At 36.7% G+C, this 21,666-nt stretch overlaps 1 protein-coding gene across 1 annotated transcript in view; it reads left to right on the forward strand.

Moving 5' to 3' along the window:
• SORD (sorbitol dehydrogenase) overlaps nt 1-4,859 on the forward strand; it is a 57,894-nt gene extending 53,035 nt beyond the window's left edge. The window contains exons 8-9 of the mRNA XM_074289511.1: nt 2,238-2,359; nt 4,547-4,859. Of these exons, the coding sequence (XP_074145612.1) occupies nt 2,238-2,359; nt 4,547-4,712 (288 nt within the window). The 3' untranslated portion in view covers nt 4,713-4,859. The remainder of the gene's footprint in view (nt 1-2,237; nt 2,360-4,546) is intronic.
• Nucleotides 4,860-21,666: the final 16,807 nt, after the last annotated feature.

Consider the following 21,666-nt stretch of genomic DNA (forward strand, 5'->3'; position numbering starts at 1 on the left):
TGTGATACAGTGATCTATGGAGACAAGACAAGGATTGGTGAAGTTGGGGAAGGTTAGGGGAAGCCTCCTAGAGAAGTTGGGGCTTGAGTTAGGCTAAGAGTAGTGGTTAAGATTGTCTTTTTTAGCAGTAAGAGCTAATTTACTTTCCTAATTAAGTTTTGCTTTAAGCCAATATGATAATTAATTTGTGTTCTTCAAGTACTCCCTGAATGATAGTGTGAAGAATGCAAGGAGAAGATGGATTGGAGCATTTTTATTGTTATAAATTGTACGATGAAATTTCATGAGACAGATAACCTATATGTGGGTTATTTGATTTGAGACGGTTGCAATATAGTATGGAAATTGTCACCTGTTAGCTATTGCCATTTTCATTTCAAAGAACCCATGGGTATAAGAGTAGTTCGTAATCTATAATGACAAGTATGATTAGAACTGAATTAAATTAAACAGGGATTTTAAAGCTGTTAGTATGTGTTTAGTGATACAGCATCACTGTATTCAAAAGATTTTAAAGCATCAGCCTATTAACAGCTTGTTTATTTATTTGGGGGGGGTTCCTTCTTCCAACTTTTATTTTTTTATAACAATAGCTTTTTATTTTTCTCCCTTGCAAAACCTTGTGTTCTGAATTTTTCTCCCTTCCCTCCCTTCCCCCTCCCTTAGACAGCACATAATCCAATATAGCTCACACGTGTGCAATTCTTCTAAACATATTCCACATTTATCACATTGCACAAAAGATTGTTTAAAGTAATTTTGATAACTATAAATTTCTACCTTTTTTTTTCCCCTTAAGTTTGAGTCTCCCTATCTTGCTCAGGTGGGTAGGAGTATCAGTAAACATTTATTTAGTGCCTACTGTGTGTCAGGAACTGTGCTAAGCTATCCATTGCCGATCAGCATGCAAACTTTGTGTTATTGACCAGGATCTGTCTGCTTCCATAGGCATTTTGGTGGCTCTCTTCCTGGTGACTCACCATCTTGATGTGGGAATTTGTGTAGATACCTTATCTGCTTTTTACCTTCCTCTACCCAGACTATCAACCAGCCTCAGCTTTCCCATTAGCAAGTGTGTATTACCACACCTGGCTACAAAATTCTAACAATAGCAATCTATATTCTTCTTTAAAGCTCTCTCTCATCCCATATTATTTGGGTACAGGTTAGACTAGATTATATTTGAGGTTGCTTTTAATTCTCAAATCCCATGATTCATTTTGTCATTACAGCTAGCCCAGTGAGGTTAATATAAACCCCAGCCTGAAGCATTTGGCTGTTTGCATGGAGCTTGGCATGATAAGATTTTTATTTGTGGGGAACACCTTGGGCTATTGTCTGGAGAAATCTGGGAATGCTCCAAAGCCTATTCTGTCATTATTGAGTTAATAAAGCCTTGGAAGGTTGTTAGAGGTCACTGTTGTCATTAATCTTATTTATACAAAAAAAAACATTCTTAGCAATATAGTAAAATGTGACTTTTGCCATTTGGGATGGTGATATTCTTAATTCAGGTCTCTATATTGGCAAAGTATATTCTTTCCACATCTCTAGATTTACAGCCTTGAATAGGGGAAAGAGCCCTATATTTGTAAGCAAAGCATCAGCTTTTGAACACTGAAATTTGCTTGTTGTATGAAAGCTTAGTTTCTTTTTAACTAAAGTGAAAATAAAGTTTGCAGCATGAAAGGCAGCATGTGGTAGTAAATGGGGGAGAAAGCATTGGAGACAAAAAAAATCTTAAGTTCAAATGTTGCCTCTGAACACATACTAGCTATTTGACCAAGTCATCTAAAAGCAAATACTGAACTGAGTTGCTGATCTGAGCAGTGGAGGGAGTTTTCTATCTTTGGAATTGCATGCAATGATTAAAAATCATAATATTTTGCAATATCCACCTCACAGAGTAATTCTGAGGAGAGTTCCTTGCAGATTGTAAAGTTCTTTGTCAGGCAAGCTGTACATTATTCTATAGTAATCCAGTATTTTTATTGTAGTTAAATTCACCAATATCTTTGTACTGTTTCATTGATCCAATCTTGAAAACTCCCTATTCTCTGGAGTTTTCACTAATGATTCATATAGTTTATCTAGTCTATATTTAAGTAGACAATGGGGAATCATCTAATATTAGCAGAAAGCATCCCTTTGATTATAGGTCACATAGCACTTAGCATGGAATAGAAAAAAAGTCTATATTGATGATTTCTGACTTTTTTCCCCTGATCTCCTTTTAGGCCACTCGTCCTGGTGGGACTGTAGTGCTAATAGGATTGGGTAAGGAGATAGTCTCTATCCCCCTGGTACATGCAGCTGTGCGAGAAGTGGACATCAGAGGAGTCTTTCGATACTGTAATACGTGAGTATCCCTTGAGTATATTCCGAACTAAGATCCAGTGAATCAGGAGAAAACCCAGGTGGTTCTCTGGAGAACCTCTCCACCTTCTACAAGTTCTCTTCTGACTATTGGACAAGGAAAATAGGCCAGAAGACTGCATAGATGAGTCCTCAACCCCAATCACTTTTCTGATAATTTATTAGAGAACCAAAGAGAATCAATTAGGGAGCACTTTAATAAAAATTCCAATATGTGCCAGGCATTGTGCTTGCCTCTGAGACCAAAATGACGTGATCCTGGCCCTCAGGGAGCTTACAGTTTGGCACTAGCAGCTATGGGGGTCTGAAAAGGCTTCATTCAAGGTGGGGTTTGAATTGAGTCTTGAAGGAAACAAGGATTTCTGAGAAGCAAAAGTGGGGACACACTACAACACTGTGTGAAAATAGGAGAAATCGAATGTTGCTTATGAGGAACACTCTAAAGGCATCTGCTCTTGAGAAAAGCAACTGGATTCAGTAGGAAAGTACACTCCTGGGTCTGAAGTCTTTTTAGGATATGAGGTTCAGATCTATCATTTACTGGGCATATAGGTAGTGAAGTAAACAGGAGAGAATTAGAAAGACCTGCATTCAAATCCTGCCTCAGATAGTTCCTAGTTGTGTGACCTGGAGTAAGTCTTCTTCTGGAAAAATGATTATTTTTACATTATAATGATATTATTAGGATAGGATTTTACTTTACCATAAGAAAAACATACTACTTAGGTTGTCACATATACTCACATATATATGTGTATATAGGCACACATGCATGTAAATATGTAAAATATATAATATATATTTATATATAATAAATTATATAATGTATATCTATATATAATAAAAATATATAAAATGAGAATATCTTGTAAAAAGCTTTGCAAACCTTAAAACATGATGTAAATGCTAGCTACTGTGTGACTGTGGACATGTGGGGCCTTTTTGACTCCATTTTCTTATCTGTATCCTAGGGATTTTATCTATCTCATGTTGTTGGAGGGGGGAGTAAGGAGAAAGGACACAGAGAAGGAGAGGAGGGGAGGAGGGGAGGAAAAGAGAGTGAGCTCTCAGAGCACAGTCTCTGGCTAGAGTCAAAGAACCCTGGCTACCCAAGTGATTTCTCTTAAACTCCCTGAGCCTCAGTTTCTTCATCTGTAACATGAAGAAATTGGGCTAAATGACTTTGCAGGTGCTTCCCAGTTTTTTACTGGTCAGCTCTATTCATGTGATCTAGTATTCTAGAAGCTCTAGATGGGGGGGGGGCTGCTGATTATTTTATCTCAAGGAATTTATTTATTTATTTATTTATTTTTTTTGAGGCTGGGGTTAAGTGACTTGCCCAGGGTCACACAGCTAGGAAGTGTAAGTTCTGAGACCAGATTTGAACTCAGGTCCTCCTGAATTCAGGGCTGGTGCTCTATCCACTGCGCCACCTAGCTGCCCCTATTTTATCTCAGCCATAGCTTTCTCCGACTCTGGTGCTGCTGAGCAGTCTTTTGTCCTCATAACCAATTGTTGCTTCCTGGTAGGCTTGTAGGATTAGAGCTCAATGGAGCTCAGAGATCATCAAGATCTTTCAATCATCAGTTTAGAGCAGAAAAGGACTTTAAAAGTCATCTAGTCAAATCCCTTCTTTTATATATCTGGAAATGAAGACTCCGGAGATGGGAAGGGAATTACTTGAAGTCACTCAGATATCAGGATTGGAACTCAGCAGAACTTAGCACAGTGCTTGGCACATAGTAGGTGCTTGATAAAAGCTTATTGAGCAGTTTCCTACATATGTTTGTCTCTTCCCACCCCAGCCTGGAGGGGAAGGGTGGCTAGGTGTGAAAATAACAGCTTTAGAAAACCCTAGGTTGTTGGAGTCAGAACCTGTCATTGATGCTAAAAGAGCTGGAATGAAACTTCTACACCTTGTTGGTCTCCAGCCTTGCCTGCCATCCTGAGATGGTCCATTTAGGACAAGTGAGCAGTAGTTTGAGACAAGAGAACAGGCGTAGAGAATGGGAATAGGGTAGACAAAGTATTGTTTCAGGGACCTCGTTTTGAATCTCTGCTGTATCACTAGCCATGAGGGCAGACTAGTGATTGTGTTTGAGGCCTGGACTATGCTATATACATACTTGAAGGGTGTGTCTTAATTGGTATGTGTGTGTTTTTCCCTCAGGTGGCCCATGGCGATCTCCATGCTTGCATCCAAGTCGGTGAATGTCAAGCCCTTAGTCACCCACAGGTTTCCTCTGGAAAAGGCTCTGGAGGCCTTTGAAACATCCAGTAAGGGAGAAGGTTTAAAAGTCATGCTTAAATGTGACCCCGACGACCAGAATCCCTAGTACTAATAGGAGTTTTTGCCCTCTGCCCTTACTCCTCTCCGCTTAGGGCCTCGCTGACCAGCATGTTTTGGAGGAGATGGACTTTTTTGTTGAAGTGATTTATTTTGAATCATTAAGAGTAAATAAAAACTACACATTCTAACAGGAGAGCTTGATCCTGGAAGTAATTTACAATAAAAATACAAAAAGGGAAAACTTAAGGGGAATTTGTAGCAGTGGTCATCTATTTACATACACTGTGCAAAGTTCACCTGAGTAGAGCAGAGTTTGACACTCAAGTTTGGGAAACTCCCCTTCCTGGTGTGTTTTAGTTGGGCAAGGCTGGGAATCTGGAACCTTAAGACAAGTGACACTTGTCCTATTTCACTAAGAAAAAGGAGGATAGGGAGGGAAAGGATCCTTTAGTGGATCATCTCTGGTCTAATACACACATCTCCCTGGAATCTGTAGATGGTACATAGGGACCTAGAGACTAATAGGGCCAAAGGGGGTAGAAGATCACTGATTTCTGTCCAAAGCAGTGTTGACAGTGAAGGAGTATTTCATAAACACTTTTTCAATTTAATGAGGAAAGGGAAGTGGGAAAGGTACCTCAGTCCTCCTTAGGGTTTCTACTAACTTTTTTAAAAGTGAAAATACTGGATCTGCATCCAGACCAGGTTTTCTCCCTTGGCATGCAGATGTGAAATAGTTCTTTAATCATGACTTTTAGTTCCTAAGACCCATCAGTCTAGAGAGAAGGGCTGAGCCAAGTAGGCCCAAAGAATGAAACTTGGGATGAAAAAGATATAAAAAAAAACAAAAACCTTACAGATTCTCTCATTTCCAGAGTCATCCAGGCCCTATTAAAACAAAGGTGCCCTCCCCCCTCCGGGGCAGCTAGGTGGCGCAGTGGATAGAGCACCAGCTTTGAATTCAGGAGGACCTGAGTTCAAATGTGATCTCAGACACTTAACACTTCCTAGCTGTGTGACCCTGGGCAAGTCACTTAACCCCAGCCTCAGGAAAAAAAAACAAAACAAAACAACAACAAAAAAAAAAACAAAGGTAGCCCAGGCAGTCACCAAAAGAGTTCATCCGCCACTCCCAAGTGTTTTGCTTTATTTAGTTCTCAAATTGAGGGATCTACACAAACTTCCTCAGCTAAGGCTAAATGTGGAGAAATTTAGGGGCAGTTGACCTCTAAATTGACCTCGAGACAAAGCATCTGTGAAAATATAGACATTAAAAAGAAAAAGACAAAAAAACCCAAAAACCCTTTGATCTAAAAGAAGACTCTTTAAAGAACTTTCTGTTTCTGGCTTAGAAGACTTTAGTCAGTGGCTTTGGCTCCCCTAATCAAATGAATTTGAATCTTCCCTTAGTATCTCATTTTGAACTATGGAAACAACTCTCTTAAGTACTGCACTGATTAAAAATCAATTCCATTTAATTTTGCAGTTACTCTCCAATTTGAACAATAGCCAGTAAAGGATAAATGTCATACTTAAGAGGTTTGCTTTCATTATTCCCCATTCTCTTACCCCTTTGGGCTTCCTTCTTGCTCCTCCTTTTTTGCAGGTCAATCCAGTGCTAAATTTTGTCTGGACTTCAGCTTGAGTTGAAACCAAGAAATGGAGACAGAGAGAGAGACAGACAGATAAACACACACACACACACACACACACACACACACACACACACACACACACACACACACAGTGTGTGTGAGCATGGCTTCCAACTGCTTAATTGACTTTCTGGGAGTTTCTGGGGCCATTAGGCAGAGTTTGAAGTCTTGAGGCATCATTCTCCCTTTTTTCTGAGAGCATCCTGCTCGTCATGAGAGATTACTTTTGTCAGTGTTTCTTATGGCTTTCACATCCAGACTTTTCTTACCCCTCTTTGTCACCGATGAGCATAGTGTCCTGGAATGATGTCCCCTGAAAACGGATTTTATTGGTGTCTGGGATGACTTTCTTTTTCTGAGAGACTGAAGAACTAAGACTTAAGTCAAAGCATATGCTTCTTGTTAAGACCCACTGACAGTCTTTGTAGTTGAGACTGCATTTCTGAGCAGGCTGAAGGAATCTAACTGGGAGTTCCCTACACCATATCAATTAAGGAACATTATATGCCAACCATGTTAGGTATTGACAAAAGTACAAAGACAAATGTGTCTGCCCTCAAGAAGATTGTATTTTGTGGGGGAGACAAATGGACAAATATAGATACATGCAAAAAAGAAAGTAATGGAGAGCACATTGCAATGGATTTTTTTAACAATAACTTTTTATTTTTATATACATGCAAAGATACTTTTTGACATTCGTTCTTGCAAGACCTTGTGTTCCATATATTTCTCCCTCTTCCCCTCCCCTCTCCCCTAAACAGCATGTAATCCCAATATAGATTAAACAGGCAATTCTAAGTATTTCCATATTTATCATGTTGCAACTGATTAATTTTTTATTATAGTTTTTTTTTTCCTCTGAGGCTGGGGTTTTGTGACTTGCCCAGGGTCACATAGCTAGGAAGTGTTAAGTGTCTGAGATCAGATTTGAACTTGGGTCTTCCTGAATTCAGGGCTGGTGCTCTATCCACTGCACCACCTAGCTGCCTCTTATAGTTTTTTATTAACAAGATATATGCATGAGTAATTTTTCAGCATTGACAACTGCAAAACCTTTTGTTCCAACTTTAACCCTCCTTCCCCCCATCCCTTCCCCCTGATGGCAGATTGACCAATACATGTTAAATATGTTAAAGTATAAGTTAAATACAATATATGTATACATGTCCATACAGTTATTTTGCTGTACAAAAAGAATTGGACTTTGAAATAGTGTATAGTTAGCCTGTGAAAGAAATCAGAAACTGCAACTTATTCTTGAAGGAACGTAGGATTCTCTAAGACCAAAGTGAGGAGGATAAATATTCCAAGTATGGCCAACAGCCAGTACAAAGAAACAGAAATGCAATGTCATGAATGAGCAACAGCAGAAAAGCTTGACTGGACCAGAGTTCATATATGGAGAGCAGTGCATAAGACTGGAAAGATGAGTTGGAGCCATGTTACCAAGATCTGTCTTTGTAAACTAGGCAAGTTTATGTTTAATCCTTAAGGTAATAGGGAGCCAGTGGAGTTTATTGAATACAGAAATGAAGAGTCAATTGGACAGATGTGTGGAGGATGGGACAAAAAGGGGATATGTGTTTGCCCCTGGCCCCAGAAGGCAAATCTGATTCCTAGTGGAGAGTCATGATAGTTATTCACATTTAAAGTTAACAATGCAATGTATTTTTATCATCGAGACATCCATTTTTGACCATATTTTTTCAAAGTTAATTGTATAATATATCAGAGCTTTAAAAAAATATTTAATGGTATTTTTTCCAATTATATGTAAAGATAGCAGAACTTCCTTTTTCCATTAGAAGATTTGTTAAGTTGGTATACTAGTGGTGTTTTTAAAAAATGTAACATGACTTTCATGATATTTTTATACTTAGGTATGCTATAAAATTCAGGTAAAATAAAACATTACAATATAAGTTATTTAATTTTACCTCATGAATTTAAAAGTGTGAATTGAATGTAGAAAAAAAAACAAAGTTCACAGTGCTTTCTGATGTATCTGAAGTTAAGTGTGCCAAATGATAAGATTGATATAAGCAATTGGCACCAAATGTTGGGGTTTGGTCATGTGATGAATTCACAAGGACTATTCTTTGCTATAAAGGACATTTATTTAGGAGGACAGATTAAAATGAAGAGGTATGATAGACACCAGAAGTGGTAAATAGGAAACAGAGTTGGGGAGAACAAAAAGTTAGACAGGAAAGCGGTTTTAAAAATTAACAATGTAGAACTCACAATCAAGAGAAAGGAAATATCTCGTGAGGTGGGAGTGTGCCATTGACTGGAAGGCTAAAGTCATAGAGGAGTTTAGTATCCTAAAAGAATAAGTTAGCTGAAAAAGGAGGAATGGTAGAGAGATGAGAAGAAGGACACTGTGAGGCATAGGGCATGAGAAGGACATCATGAAGCAGAATGCCATGGTGGGCTAACCCAAAAGGGATTTGGCAAAGATGGAGTGGACCATAGATTTAGAGGGGAAATTTAACTTGGAGGGTTTGGCTAACTTGGCTTTCTGATTGGATACAATAAAGTGGGATTACATAAGACCCCCATAGAGATAGGGCTATAAGGCTGAGTGGATCCCCATCAGTGCCCTCAGGGAGAAATTTTATCAGTACTTCTGGCTGTCTCTGCCAACCCCATTTAGTGATCCAAGAACTCATTACTTTCCACATCACTCAGTGAGGAAGTAGATAGTGCAAGTATCAGTCCCCATTTTCTAGATAGGAAAATTGTGGCTTAGAGATACTCATTAACTCACCCATGGTCAAAAGGCTCATGATGTGGATGTCAAAAGACCAGGATTCTACGCCAGGCTGCCCAACTCCAGATCCAGTGTTCTTCTTGCTACTATCACACTGGAAATAATTTTTGTTTTTTGGAAAATGGTATGTTTTCTAATCCAACTTGGCGTGCACTTATTGTCCAAGGGAAGAAGCAAGATGGATTCACCAGCTCCCATTCTTCTTACCCCTCCCCATCTCCCTTGAGATTCTCTGTGGTGAGATCTCTCTCTTGCCCTTATTGCTGCCCAGGCTAACTTAAGCACATATTTCAGGAAAGTAGAATTTATGTCCTCGTAGCTTATTTGCCCAGAGTTGGGTTATTTCTGATGGCCAGAACTCAGAATAACTTCTAATGCTACTTCATCTTGCAGGTGAAGAAACCAGAGGTTCAGTTAAGTGACCCTCAAGGTCACATAGGTAATAAGCATCAGAGTGGGGAATTTGAACTCAGGTCCTCTAACTTCAGAAGTAACACTCATTCTTTGCCTGATTCTCTCAGAGGCTCTGTGCCCAGCCCCTGCTTGTAGATTCAGTTGGGTTGCATTTTGTGGAAGATCTCTGTCTTTTCTTTCCACACAACATGAGGCTAACTTGGGGCTGTCTACCCTTGCAATAAGTAGCTATTTGCCTACAATTTCAGGAGCTTCCTCTTCACCTGTTTTATGCTGCCAGAAGTTCCCTTAACAATTCACAAAAATCTTTGTATAATTAGGGACTTCAAATGCAAATGCGTCCTGGAGGAGCTACCACTTTGGCTTCAATTCATACTACTGTATAAATGGCCTAGAATCATTTCTGGGAACTTGTTTTTCTAGGTGAAGAGAGAATCTGAAGGGGATGTACCAGAGAAAAGAATGTTTGAAAGAGACCTAGGGGCTCTTCTTTACCCCATCCATATCCCCCTTCCCCTCCTCTCCAAATACCAGTTCTACAATATTTTGCCATTTCTGCAGCACATAGTAAGGGAGGGAGTGGGAGAAAGAGCAAGATGGGAGCTTTTGCACAGGGATTGGTCTGCCTCAACATTAATGGACCAATTTCCTGAGACATCCTGTTTCCTCTGTGGTTTTGCCCTGGCTAAAATGGAATTAAAGTTATATTGCTCTTAATTCTTCTACCCCTAAATGAAGAATTTCCTGCAGGAAGTAAAGCAAGAAACCAGGCTATTTCCCCTCCCATTCTCTGAACACAACAAATATTGATTGACAAAGATTTGAAGTTAATCAGTTCTCCCCACGGAGTCTGTGGAACGTGGCCACTCAGCTGTGTTTCTATTTCATCTCCATAGTCCCTGACAGGAATCGTAACTGCCAGGGTTGGACCCGTCCTGGGCTCTGTGTATTCTGTCCCCGGTGCCAGCACCTTCCTGGTTCTCAGTCAACATTCAACACCCCACCCAGTGGGATCAGCAGGAGCCAGATTTAACCACCAGGAGGGCAGAATGACTGGGGTGGGGGGATCTCCAGAACTTCAGCATGGAGAAGCAATCTATCATGGGATAAACTGCAGAATTAAGCCAGAGAGTCGGGAAGGATCATGGGATGGGGATGGGGGAGCACAGGGAGTTCCTGCTTCATCCATTCATATATTCCTTCAATAAATGATTATTAAATTCTGCTCAGGAGAGGGAAATAATGGTAATAACTCATATTTATAGAATGTTCTCAGATTTACAAAGTTGCCCCTGACTTATTTTTTTTGGTGATTTATTTATGAACATTATCTTTGTATATGCAACAGTAAAACATTTGTTGTCACTTTGTCTCTTTCTGTAGGAAGTTGTACAGCTAGTGACAGTACTGTAGCTGCAGAGCTGTCTCTGAGGCTACACCAACACTGTCAAACTATATGTACACAAACTATGTGGTAAAAAAGTTACATTGTTACACTACAGATAATACACTCTAGCTGCTGTTCTAATGCCCTCCATCCTATGCAAATGAACCTAGTACAAAGAGAAGTGTATGAATTGACCTGTGAGCTATTTACAACTATATAGTCTCAGAAGCATTACGGAAAAAATTTACACTGTCCAGAGGGGAATCACATGGATCAAAGGTAATACATTACTTTTGCTATTGTTGCTTGAAATTGTTGATTTTTAAAAAGATTCTCTCTCCATGCTTGTGCAGATTAATTTATGGCTATTTAACCAAAAAGGAAAAAATAGCAGGGCTTGCAAGATATCTGACCGTAATTTTGTATGTCTCTTATAGAAGGAGGATGGGACATAGAGAAGATCTAATCCAGTTCCAATTGATCAATGATGGACAGAATCAGCTTCACCAAGAGAAGAAACACTGGGAAATGAGTGTAAACTGTTTGCATTTTTGTTTTTCTTCCCAGGTTATTTTACCTTCCGAATCCAATTCTTCTTTTGCAACAACAACAACAACAAAATTCGGCTCTGCACATATATATTGTATCTAGGATATACTATAAGATATTTAATATGTATGGGAATGCCTGCCATCTAGGGGAGGGGGTGGAGGGAAGGAGGGGAAAAAGTCGGAACAGAAGGGAGTACAAGGGATAATGTTGTAAAAAATGACCTATGCATATGTACTGTCAAAAAAAGTTATAATTGTAAAATTAATAAAAGAAAAAGAAAAAAAAAGGAGGATGGGGAGGGAGAAGCACCAACTGTGGGTTGCAGATATAATAGAGCATTCCTTTAATCTTTATCTTCTGGGGGTGGGGGGGAGGGAGTTGGGGGAGGGACATGGACAGTCATCCTGACTTATGTCTTGTCACTAGACTAATGACTAGAGAGTGAAGCTGATGACTTTGTACAGTGCTGCTTCACTTAAATCCAATTCGCAATTCACAAGTCTATCCTTTGCAATACGCAAAATTAGTCTGGAAGATGCATTCCGTAGACCCAGCATTTCCTGATTGAATCAAGGTTTTTCTCCCTCCTTTATTGATTTTATTATTTCCTTGGCTCAAGTGATTAAACATCTCCTCTTTCTTTGTCTTAATTCCCTGGGGTTTTGATTCCCTTGATTGCCCATGGTAATAAGGAAGATAGCATTGGTGAGTTTTAGAGTTTGAGACAGCCTTATGCAATGTATAGACCGCTGGATTTGAAATCAGAAGAATTGGGTTCAAATCTTACTCTTGAAACTTACTAGATGTATCTATAAGTCTCCATATACTCATCTGTAAAATGGGGATAATAATAGCCCTTACGTCACAGGATTGTTGTGAGGATCAAATAAGATCATTTGTGGAATTCACTTTGCAAACTTTAAAGTTCAATGGAAATATTAGTTATTGTTATTTTTAGCAAATCATTTAATCTTTTTGACTGTTCAGTTTCTTTATCTGTGAAAGGAGACAATATTTACACGTTCTATTTCAGAAGATTACTATGGAAAGGATTTTTGTGAGCATTAAAGCACTGTGTTGTATCTGGCTGCTGCTACTACTACTAGTTAAGCATTTAAGTGCTTACTCTGTTGTTTTAGGGATACAAAGAGAAGGAAAATTCTTTGTCTTTTAAAACTAATGATGTTTCTTAGTGCATAATAAGATAATAGAAATAAAAAGGAAACCATGTTGAAGGGCATTGACCAAAATATTTTTTTAAGGTTAATAACAGTTGGTATATAGTGGGAAAAGAGAAGAGGACCAGAAAAAGAGCCCTATTTGAAACAAATTCACCTTTAGTAAGGGTGACATGGATGAAAAATAAAGGAAACTGAGAAGAAGGGGTCAGAAAGATAGGAGGAGAACCAGAAAAATAGTGTCTCAAGAGGAGAGAATATTTAAGAAGAGAGTGTGATTCAAATGACAAATGTTATAGAGGTTAAAAAAAAATGAGGTAAGATCATTTGATTGGACAATTAAGAGGTCACTGGTACCCTTGGTGAGGGTAATTCCAGTGAATAATGAGATTTGGAAGCCAGATAATAGAGGCTTTAGAAGAGATCATGAAGAAAGAGAAAGTGAAACCAGCATAGATGTTTAGTCATGATGAAATTCATCTGGAAGAACAAAAGGTGGAGAATATTAAGGGAATCAATGAGAGAAAATGTGAAGGAAAATGACCTACTAGCACCAGATTTCACATTATTATAAAGCAGTAATCATCAAAACAACCTGGTATTGGCTTTTTAAAAGATTTGAAGATCAGTGGAATAGAGTAAGTTATTATAATAATCCAGTGTTTAATAAACCCTAAGTTTATTAAAGTCTAAGTTTTTGGGACAAGAATTCAACATTTGACCAAAATTGCTGGGAAACCTAGAAAGCAGTTTTGCAGAAACTAGACTGGATCAGAATCTCACTCTATATACCAAAAATAACGTCAAAATAGTAGATGATTTAAACAAAGAATATAAATTAGGGAAGCATGGAAAATTTTACTTGTCTGAGGGACAAGGGAAGAATTTGTTCCCAAACAAGAGATAAAGAGAATCATAGGAAGCAAAATGGAAAATTTTGATTTTATGAAATTAAAAAGCTTTTGTGCAAACAAAAAAAAGGGGACTAAAATTTGAAAGAAAGTGGGAAAATTTTTATAGCAAGTTTCTCTGAAAAAGGCCTCATTTCTCAAATATATAAGGAACTGAGCCAAATTTGTTTTTTTTTTAATGACATTCTTCAATTGATAAATGGTCAAAGGATATAAAAAGGCAGTTTTTGGAAGAAGAAATCAAAGTTACCAATATTCATGTGAAAAAAAAAATGCTCCAAATTACTAGATTAGAGAAATACAAATTAAAATAGTTCTGAAGTACAACCTCACACCTATCAGATTGACTAATGCAACAGAAAAGAAAAATGATAAATGCTGGAGGAGGTATGGAAAAATTGGAACACTAATGCACTCTTGGTGGAATTGTGAACTGATCCAACTATTCTGAAGAACAATTTAGAACCATGTCCAAAGAATTATAAAACTGTGCATAATCTTTGATCTCAAAATATCACTATTAGGTTTGCATTCCAAAGAAAGAGAAAGCAAAAGGACTTATTTGTACAAAAATTTATAGCAGTTCTTTTTGTGATGGCAAAGAATTAGAAACTGAAGTGGGGGGATACACATCAATTGGAAAATAGCTGAACAAATTGTGGTATATGATTATTTTTTCCCACTTAATAATACTTTATTTTTTCCAATTATATTTAAAGGTAGTTTTCATTTTTCAACTTTATGATTTTATTGTTTTCTGGTTATATATGTACATATACATTTATTTTAAAAATACATATTTCATTATGAATCATATTGGGAAAGAAAATCAGATCAAAAGGGAAAAATCATGAAAGAAAAAAAACAGAAGAAAAAAGAAAATGAAGGAAAAAAAGTGAACATAGTCTGTGTTGGCTTACATTCAGTCTCCATAGTTCTTTTTCTGGATGTAGATAATGTTTTCCAAAGTTTATTGGAATTGCTTTGGATTATTGAACCGCTGAGAAGAACCAAGTCTTTCATAGCTGATAATTGCACAGACTTGCTGTTATTGTGTACAGTATATTTCTGGTTCTATTTGTTTCACTCAGCATCAGCTCACATAAATCTTTCCGGGTCTTTCTAATATCATCCTGCTGATCGTTTCTTATAGAACAATAACATTCCATTTCTTTCATATATCATAAGTTATTCAGCCATTCTCCAAATGATGGATAGCTACTCATTTTCCAACATTTTGCCACCACAAAAAGGGTTGCTACAAACATTTTTGCACATTGTGTCCTTTTTTCCCTCCTTTATGATTTCTTTGGGATACAGACCCAGTAATGGAACTGCTGGATCAAAAGGCATACACAGTTTTATAGCCCTATGGGCATAGTTCCAAATTGCTCTCCAATTTCATTTCACAACTCCACCAACAATGCATTAGTATCCCAGTTTTCCCATCAACAATGATTTTTTTTTATAAGATTTTGAGTTCCACATTTTTTACCCTTCCTCCCTTTCCTTCCTTTCCAAAGTAGTAAAAATCTGATTAGGGTTATACATGTACAATCATGGTAAAATATTTCTGCATTAGTCATGTGAAAGAAGATTCAAAACAAAAGGGAAAAAATACAAGAAAGTAAAAACAAAAACAAAAATGAAAATAATGTCCTTTGATCTGCATTCAGAACCCATCAGTTCTTTCTCTAGATATGGATGGCATTTTCCCTCATGAGTCTTTGGAATTGTCTTAGATTATTGTGATGCTAAGAACTTAGTAAATCATAGTTGATCTTTGCACAATGTTGCTTTTTTCTCAGTACAATGTTTTGGTTTTGTTCACGTCACTAAGCATCAGTTCATGTCTTTCCAGGTTTTTTTTTGAAATCTGATAACACAATGGCATTCCATTAGATTCATATACCACAATTTGTTCAGTGTTTCTAGAGAATTGAGCCTGACAAGGAAAGGGGATGCCTCTTTATTAGAGACTGGAGTAAAAAAGATCAAGCCAGCTCTTGCTTTTTGTAGAGGTCTGTAGACCATTATATACTTAGAATTTTTACATTGTGAATTTGCATGCAGATGGGGAAGGGAAGGAGGGAGGCAAAAAGCCAAGACAGACAGGGGATATCCCAGTGGAGGACAAAAAATAGACATGTTGGTCCAGATGCATAAGCAGCTGGGGACAATAAGTCTCTGAGCACCACAGGTCTCAAGACAAGCTCCCTTTTTCAATTGCAGTGGTAGTCTCTACCTGTGTTTGTGTGCTTTCATTTGGAGAAGTTCTTTTAGGTTTTATATTGGTGGGATGGAGGGAGGGCAAGGTCAGTGAGTATCAACCGAGGGGGAGTGGAAAGAGACCACAATACTAAACAGTAAAGTTAATATAAATATTTTTTGGAGTGTGAATTTCTTTCAGAATTCTTTATGTGAAGTTGATTTTGCATAATATGAATTTACATAAAGCATAAACTGAAATAGGGTTGTCTGAATAATGTGAAATGAATAAGAAAGGGAGAAAGGGGAGATCTCTAGTGGTCTCAATTTTTAAATTGTTTTTGCAAAAAAGTTGAAGAAAGATAAGCTACAAAAAATACTAATTACATTGATTCACACCTAGTTAAAATGCATTTAGTTGGTTCATCTGAGTCATAGGGATCCAGGGTCTCATGTAACAGGTTGTTTTTGTTTTTTTTTTTTTAAAGAGATCCATCTGGATCTTCAAGGTAAATTTCAATTTCTGCCTTTGTGGAAAATAGGAAAATAACGCTGACTGAGCAATCATGGTCCTATCTTTAAGAGCAGTATTAAACTAGAATTATATCTATTTAATATATATCAGATAATTGCAATCTAGGAGTACAATTAGAGGAGCAGGTTTACATAATTTAATGTGCTGCCATAGGGGTTACATACAGGTAATAGTGGAGAATTCTGACACAAGATGATCCACCAAAGAAGAAAATGGCAAAATACTCTTGTATCTGCCAAGAAAACCTCATGGACACTATGAAAATGATAAAAAATATGACACTGGAAGATAAATCCCTCAGATCAGAAAGAATTTAACACACTGCTGGGGAAAAGCAAAAGACAACCACAAGCAGCTTCAGAACCAATGAAATATCTGGGCTAAAGCCAAAAGGAATCTCAGCTGCAGATGTATCTGGTAATAAAGGAATGGCTGATGCTAAAAAAAAAAAAATGAATATTGCACAGGAACTTGGAATGTAAAATCTATGAGCCAAGGAAAGATGGATGTGTCCAAGCAGGAAATAGAAAGATAAACATTGACATCTTAGGTATCAGTGAATTCAAATTAACAGGAATGGGTGAATTTAATAGAGGGGATCACTGTGGACAAGAATCCCTTAGAAGAAATGGTCATAGTCATAGTCAATAAAAGAATGATAAAACAGTATTAGGATATAATTTCAAAAATGACAGATTGATATCTGTGCAAATCCAAGGCAAATTAGATTACATTAAAGAAATATAAGTCTATACTCCAACCACAGATACTCAAGAAGCCAAAATTGTGAAATTCTATGAAGACCTACAACATCTAATAGAAATAATACCTCCAAAAGATGTCATACTCATCATAGGAAATCTAAATGTTAAAGTAGGAAATCAAAACATGATTGGATTAATAGGCAAATTTGGCCTTAGAGTACAAAATGAAACAGGATAGAAACTAATAGAATTTTGTTGGTAATCATAGCATATTTTCAACAATCCAAAAAGTGACTCTATAAATGGACATCATTAGATGGCCAATATAAAAATCAGATTGATTATATACTTTGCAGCCAAAGGTAGAGAAGCTTTATCCCAGTCAATTAAAACAAGATCTAGAATTGACTCAGATCATGAGCTTTTTATTGCACAATTCAGGCTTAAATTGAAGGAAATAGGGGAAACCACCAAACCACGTAGGTATGACATAAATAAAATCACTCATGTGTATTAAGTGGAGGTGTTAAATAAATTTAAGAGATTAGATCTAGTAGATAGAGTGCCTGAAGAACTAAGAACAGTTTTACTGTGTTGTAAAATTGGAGGCAGCAACAAAAAGCATTCCAAAGAAAAGGAAGAGCCAGAAAACAAAAATGGCTGCCTGATAATAATTTATAAATAGCTGAGGAAAGAAAGAAAGTCAAAAGTAAAGAAGAAAAGGAATGACATTCTCAAATAAATGGAGAATTTCAGAGAATAGCAAGGAGAGGTAAGAAGATTTTCTTAAATGAGCAATGCAAAGAAATAAAAGAAAACAAGGGAACAGGAATGACAAAAGACTTTTCAAGAAAATTAGAGATATTAAGGAAATGTTTCATGCAAAAATAGCCTTGATGAAAGTTGAAAATGGTGGAGACTTAACAAAAGTAGAAGAGATTAGGTAGATATAGAAAAAATACACAAAAGAACTTTACAAGAAAGATCTTAACATCACTGACAACCACAATGGTATAGTTACTAATATAGAGCTGAACTTTCTGATGAAGCTGTTAAAGTGCTACCTTTAAATATGACCACAAATTTGGAAAACTCAATAGTGACCACTGGATTGGAAAAGATAAGTCTATGTCTCTGTCCTAAGGAAGCTCAATGCCAAAGAATGTTTAAATTACTGAACAATTGCACTCATTTCATATACCAGCAAGGTTTTATTTAAGATTCTGCAAGCTAGATAATGAGCAATATGTGAACTGAGAATTATTAAAAGAGCACAGGTTTTTGAAGAGGCAGAGGAACTAGAGACAAATTGCCGACATTTGTTGGATTATGTAGAAAGCAAGGGAGTTATCCTCTTGAATTCCACTCAACACTAGCCTCTATTCCAAGCTTGGATAAACTAGAATTCTGAGTTGAGTTAAGTCAAATATTGAGTAGACATTCCTTGTTCTGCTCACTGGAGAATTAACTATGGAAAAGTAAACAAATTCAAACTGTGCATTTTCTAGAACTAAGAGCAGCTACTACATTATCTAATGAACATTTCTAAGGCACATGAGAGGATGGACTTGCATTTGCTTAGTGGGATTTCTTGGTATTCCTTTTTAAAAAATTGTTATTGGGTACTATTTGCATGTTGATTCTATGTACTAAGAATAAAAACAAATGGATGCAAAAAAGAAAGAATGGAAGGAAAGAAAAAAGGAAGGAAGGAAGAAAGGAAAGGAGAAAAGGAAGAAAGTCTAGAAAAAAGATCTACTTCAGCTTCATTGACTACACTAAAACCTTTGACTATGTAGATTACAACCAAATATGGCATGTCCTCAAAGAAGTAGAAGTACAAGATCATCTTACATGTCTCCTGAGGAACCTTCTTTCAAATCAAGAAGCAACAGTTAGAATTGAACATGGAAAAACTGACTTAAGATTGGAAAATGAGTATGCAAAGTACTATATTATCATTTATTTATTTATTTTATATGCAGAATATATCATGCAAAATGCCAAATTGGACTAATCAAAATCTGGAATTAAAGTTTCAGGAAAAATAGCAATAATCTTGGATATGCAGATGTTAGCAGAAAATGAAGAAAAATTAAGAAGTGATGAGGGGGAAAGAAGAAAGTGTAAAGGGTAGCTTGAAGCTTAATGTTAAAAAAAACACTAAGGTCTTGATAACTGGTCCCATCACCTTCTGGAAAATAACAAAAGAAATGGAAGCAGTGTCAGTCCTATTCTTAGGATCAAAGATCACTTCAGATGGCAATTGCAACCATATAATTAAAAGATGCTCCTTGAAAGCAGAGCTATGGCAAATCTGGACATCATACTTCAAAAGCAAAGGCATCAACTTGTCAGCAAAGGTATATATAGTCAAAGCTATGTTTTTTCCAGTAGCATGACTGCGAAAGCTAGATTTATAAGGAAAGCTGAGAGGCACAGAATCAAGGCTTTTGAATTGTGGGTTCTAGCGAAGACTTTTAAGCATTCCTTGGATAGCAAGGAGGTCAAATCAGTCAATGCTTAAAGAAATTAATTCAAATTATTCACTGAAAAGTCAAATACTAAAATACTTTGGTCACATAATGAGAAGACAGGACTGACTCATTGGAAAAGATCCTATTATTAGGAAGGATTAACAGCAAAAGAAAAAGGGGACAGAAGAGGTTGAGATAATTAACTTGAACTTGGACAGACTTTGAGAGATGGCAAGGGATAGAAAAGTCTAGTATACTATGGCATAGGATCTCAAAGAGGCAGACATGACTGGACTCAATGACTTAATCACAACAAAAGGAGTGCAATGTTCTTTTGAGATTCAGGATACAAATCAGACTAGGGAGATAACATTTTAATCTCAGGTAGTTGAATTTCCTTCTCACCAAATGCTTTTTTATATTTTTTCCCACCACCTGTTAAAGCACTAGGCTTGGAGTCAGGAAGAGCTCCAATCTGGCCTCAGTTACTGACTTAGCTTTGTGATTCTGGGTGAATCACTTCTGATGTCCTCAGTTTCTTCATCTATAAAATGAGGATTATAATAAAACCCATCTCCCAGGATCAAACAAGATAACAAGATAGCATAGTTTCAGGCACAGAGCTTTTTTTTATTTGTTATTTGTTGTTGTTGTTTTTTTTTTAAATCAATTTCTCACAGTATTTTATTGAATTTTTTCCTGGTAATTTTTAAATACATATTTCTTTATGACTCATCCTGGATTCAGGTACATAGTAAGTACTATAAAAATCTTAGCTCTTATTATTTGTGTCATGGCCCTCTTTGAAAATTTGATGAAATCTATGGACTACTTTCCAGAATAACATGTTTTCATCATAGTATTTTATTTTTCCAAAGACATGAAAAGATAGTTTTCAACACTGACCTTTACAAAACTTTGTGTTCCAAATGTTTCTCCCTCTCTCCTTCCCCTCTCCCCAAGAGAGCAAGCAATCCCATATAGGTTAAACATGCGCAATTCTTCTAAACATATTTCTATATTCATCATCCTGCACAAGAAAAATCAAATCAAAAGTGAAAATAAGATGAAAAAAAAAGCAGACAAAAAAAAAGGTGAAAATAATATGCTTTGATCCACGTTCAATCTCCATAGCATAGAAGCAGATGGTACTTTCCATTACAAGTCTATTGGAATTGCCTTAAATCACTTCACTGCTAAAAAGAGCCAAGTTCATAATTTTCTTGTTGCTCATTCTTGGTTCTGTTCACTTCACTTAGCATCAGTTCATGTAAGTCTTTCCAGAATAACATTTTTAAATTAATAAAATAATATATTTGGGATTGCAAAGAAAATCAAAGGTTAGCAAAGGTAAAGTAATTTTTTCTCTATCCTAGTCCATAGACTCCTTAAATCTACCCAAGAAGCTCTAGAGGCCCATGGACCCCAGATTAAAAATCCCCCAAATATTCCAGCCAGCACCTAACCAAGAACCCCCTCAATAATATCCCTGATAAGTAGTCATTCAACTTTTATTTGAAGACTTCTAGTGAGGGAGAATTCACTATCTCTGAGGCAACCCATTCCCTTCTTGGGCAATAGTTTAAAAGTTTTTCCTGACATCAAACCTAACTCTGACTCTCTGCAACTTTCTCTATCACTCCTAGCTCTGCCTTCTGGTGCTAAGTAGAATAAGTAGCACATATCTTCCATATAAACTAGCTCTAAATATTTATATTTATATGTTCTTTCATTATAACATAAGAGTATTTTAGAGACCCTTAAAGTGAAAGTTTTGAGATACTGATTCTCTGAGAGGAACATCAGGAATCACCAGGAATTAGAACAATGCTAAAATTGACAATTTCAATTCTATCTATCCATTCCTGGGATGTATTTCTCAGATCTCTAGACTGAACTAATGCCATGAGGTGCAAATAGAGTATCTTAGGAAATCAGTCACACATACACATAGTATACAAGCTCCATAATAAGATCCCCAAATGGGTACATAAAGAAGTAGGGAAGGACATATCATTCACAACTACAGATAGAAGAGTTGTACTTGATATAACCTATCCTAAATAAGGAAGAAACCTACATTTTGTTGAAAGATGCCATATACAATGAAGTAATATCAACACTAAACATATGCACCAAATATATGCATATACGTTTTTAAAGGAGAAGCTAAATGAGTTATGGGAGGAAATAGACAATAAAA

Source organism: Sminthopsis crassicaudata, chromosome 2 (genome assembly GCF_048593235.1).
Source record: "Sminthopsis crassicaudata isolate SCR6 chromosome 2, ASM4859323v1, whole genome shotgun sequence".
Classification (NCBI taxonomy): Eukaryota; Metazoa; Chordata; class Mammalia; order Dasyuromorphia; family Dasyuridae; genus Sminthopsis; species Sminthopsis crassicaudata.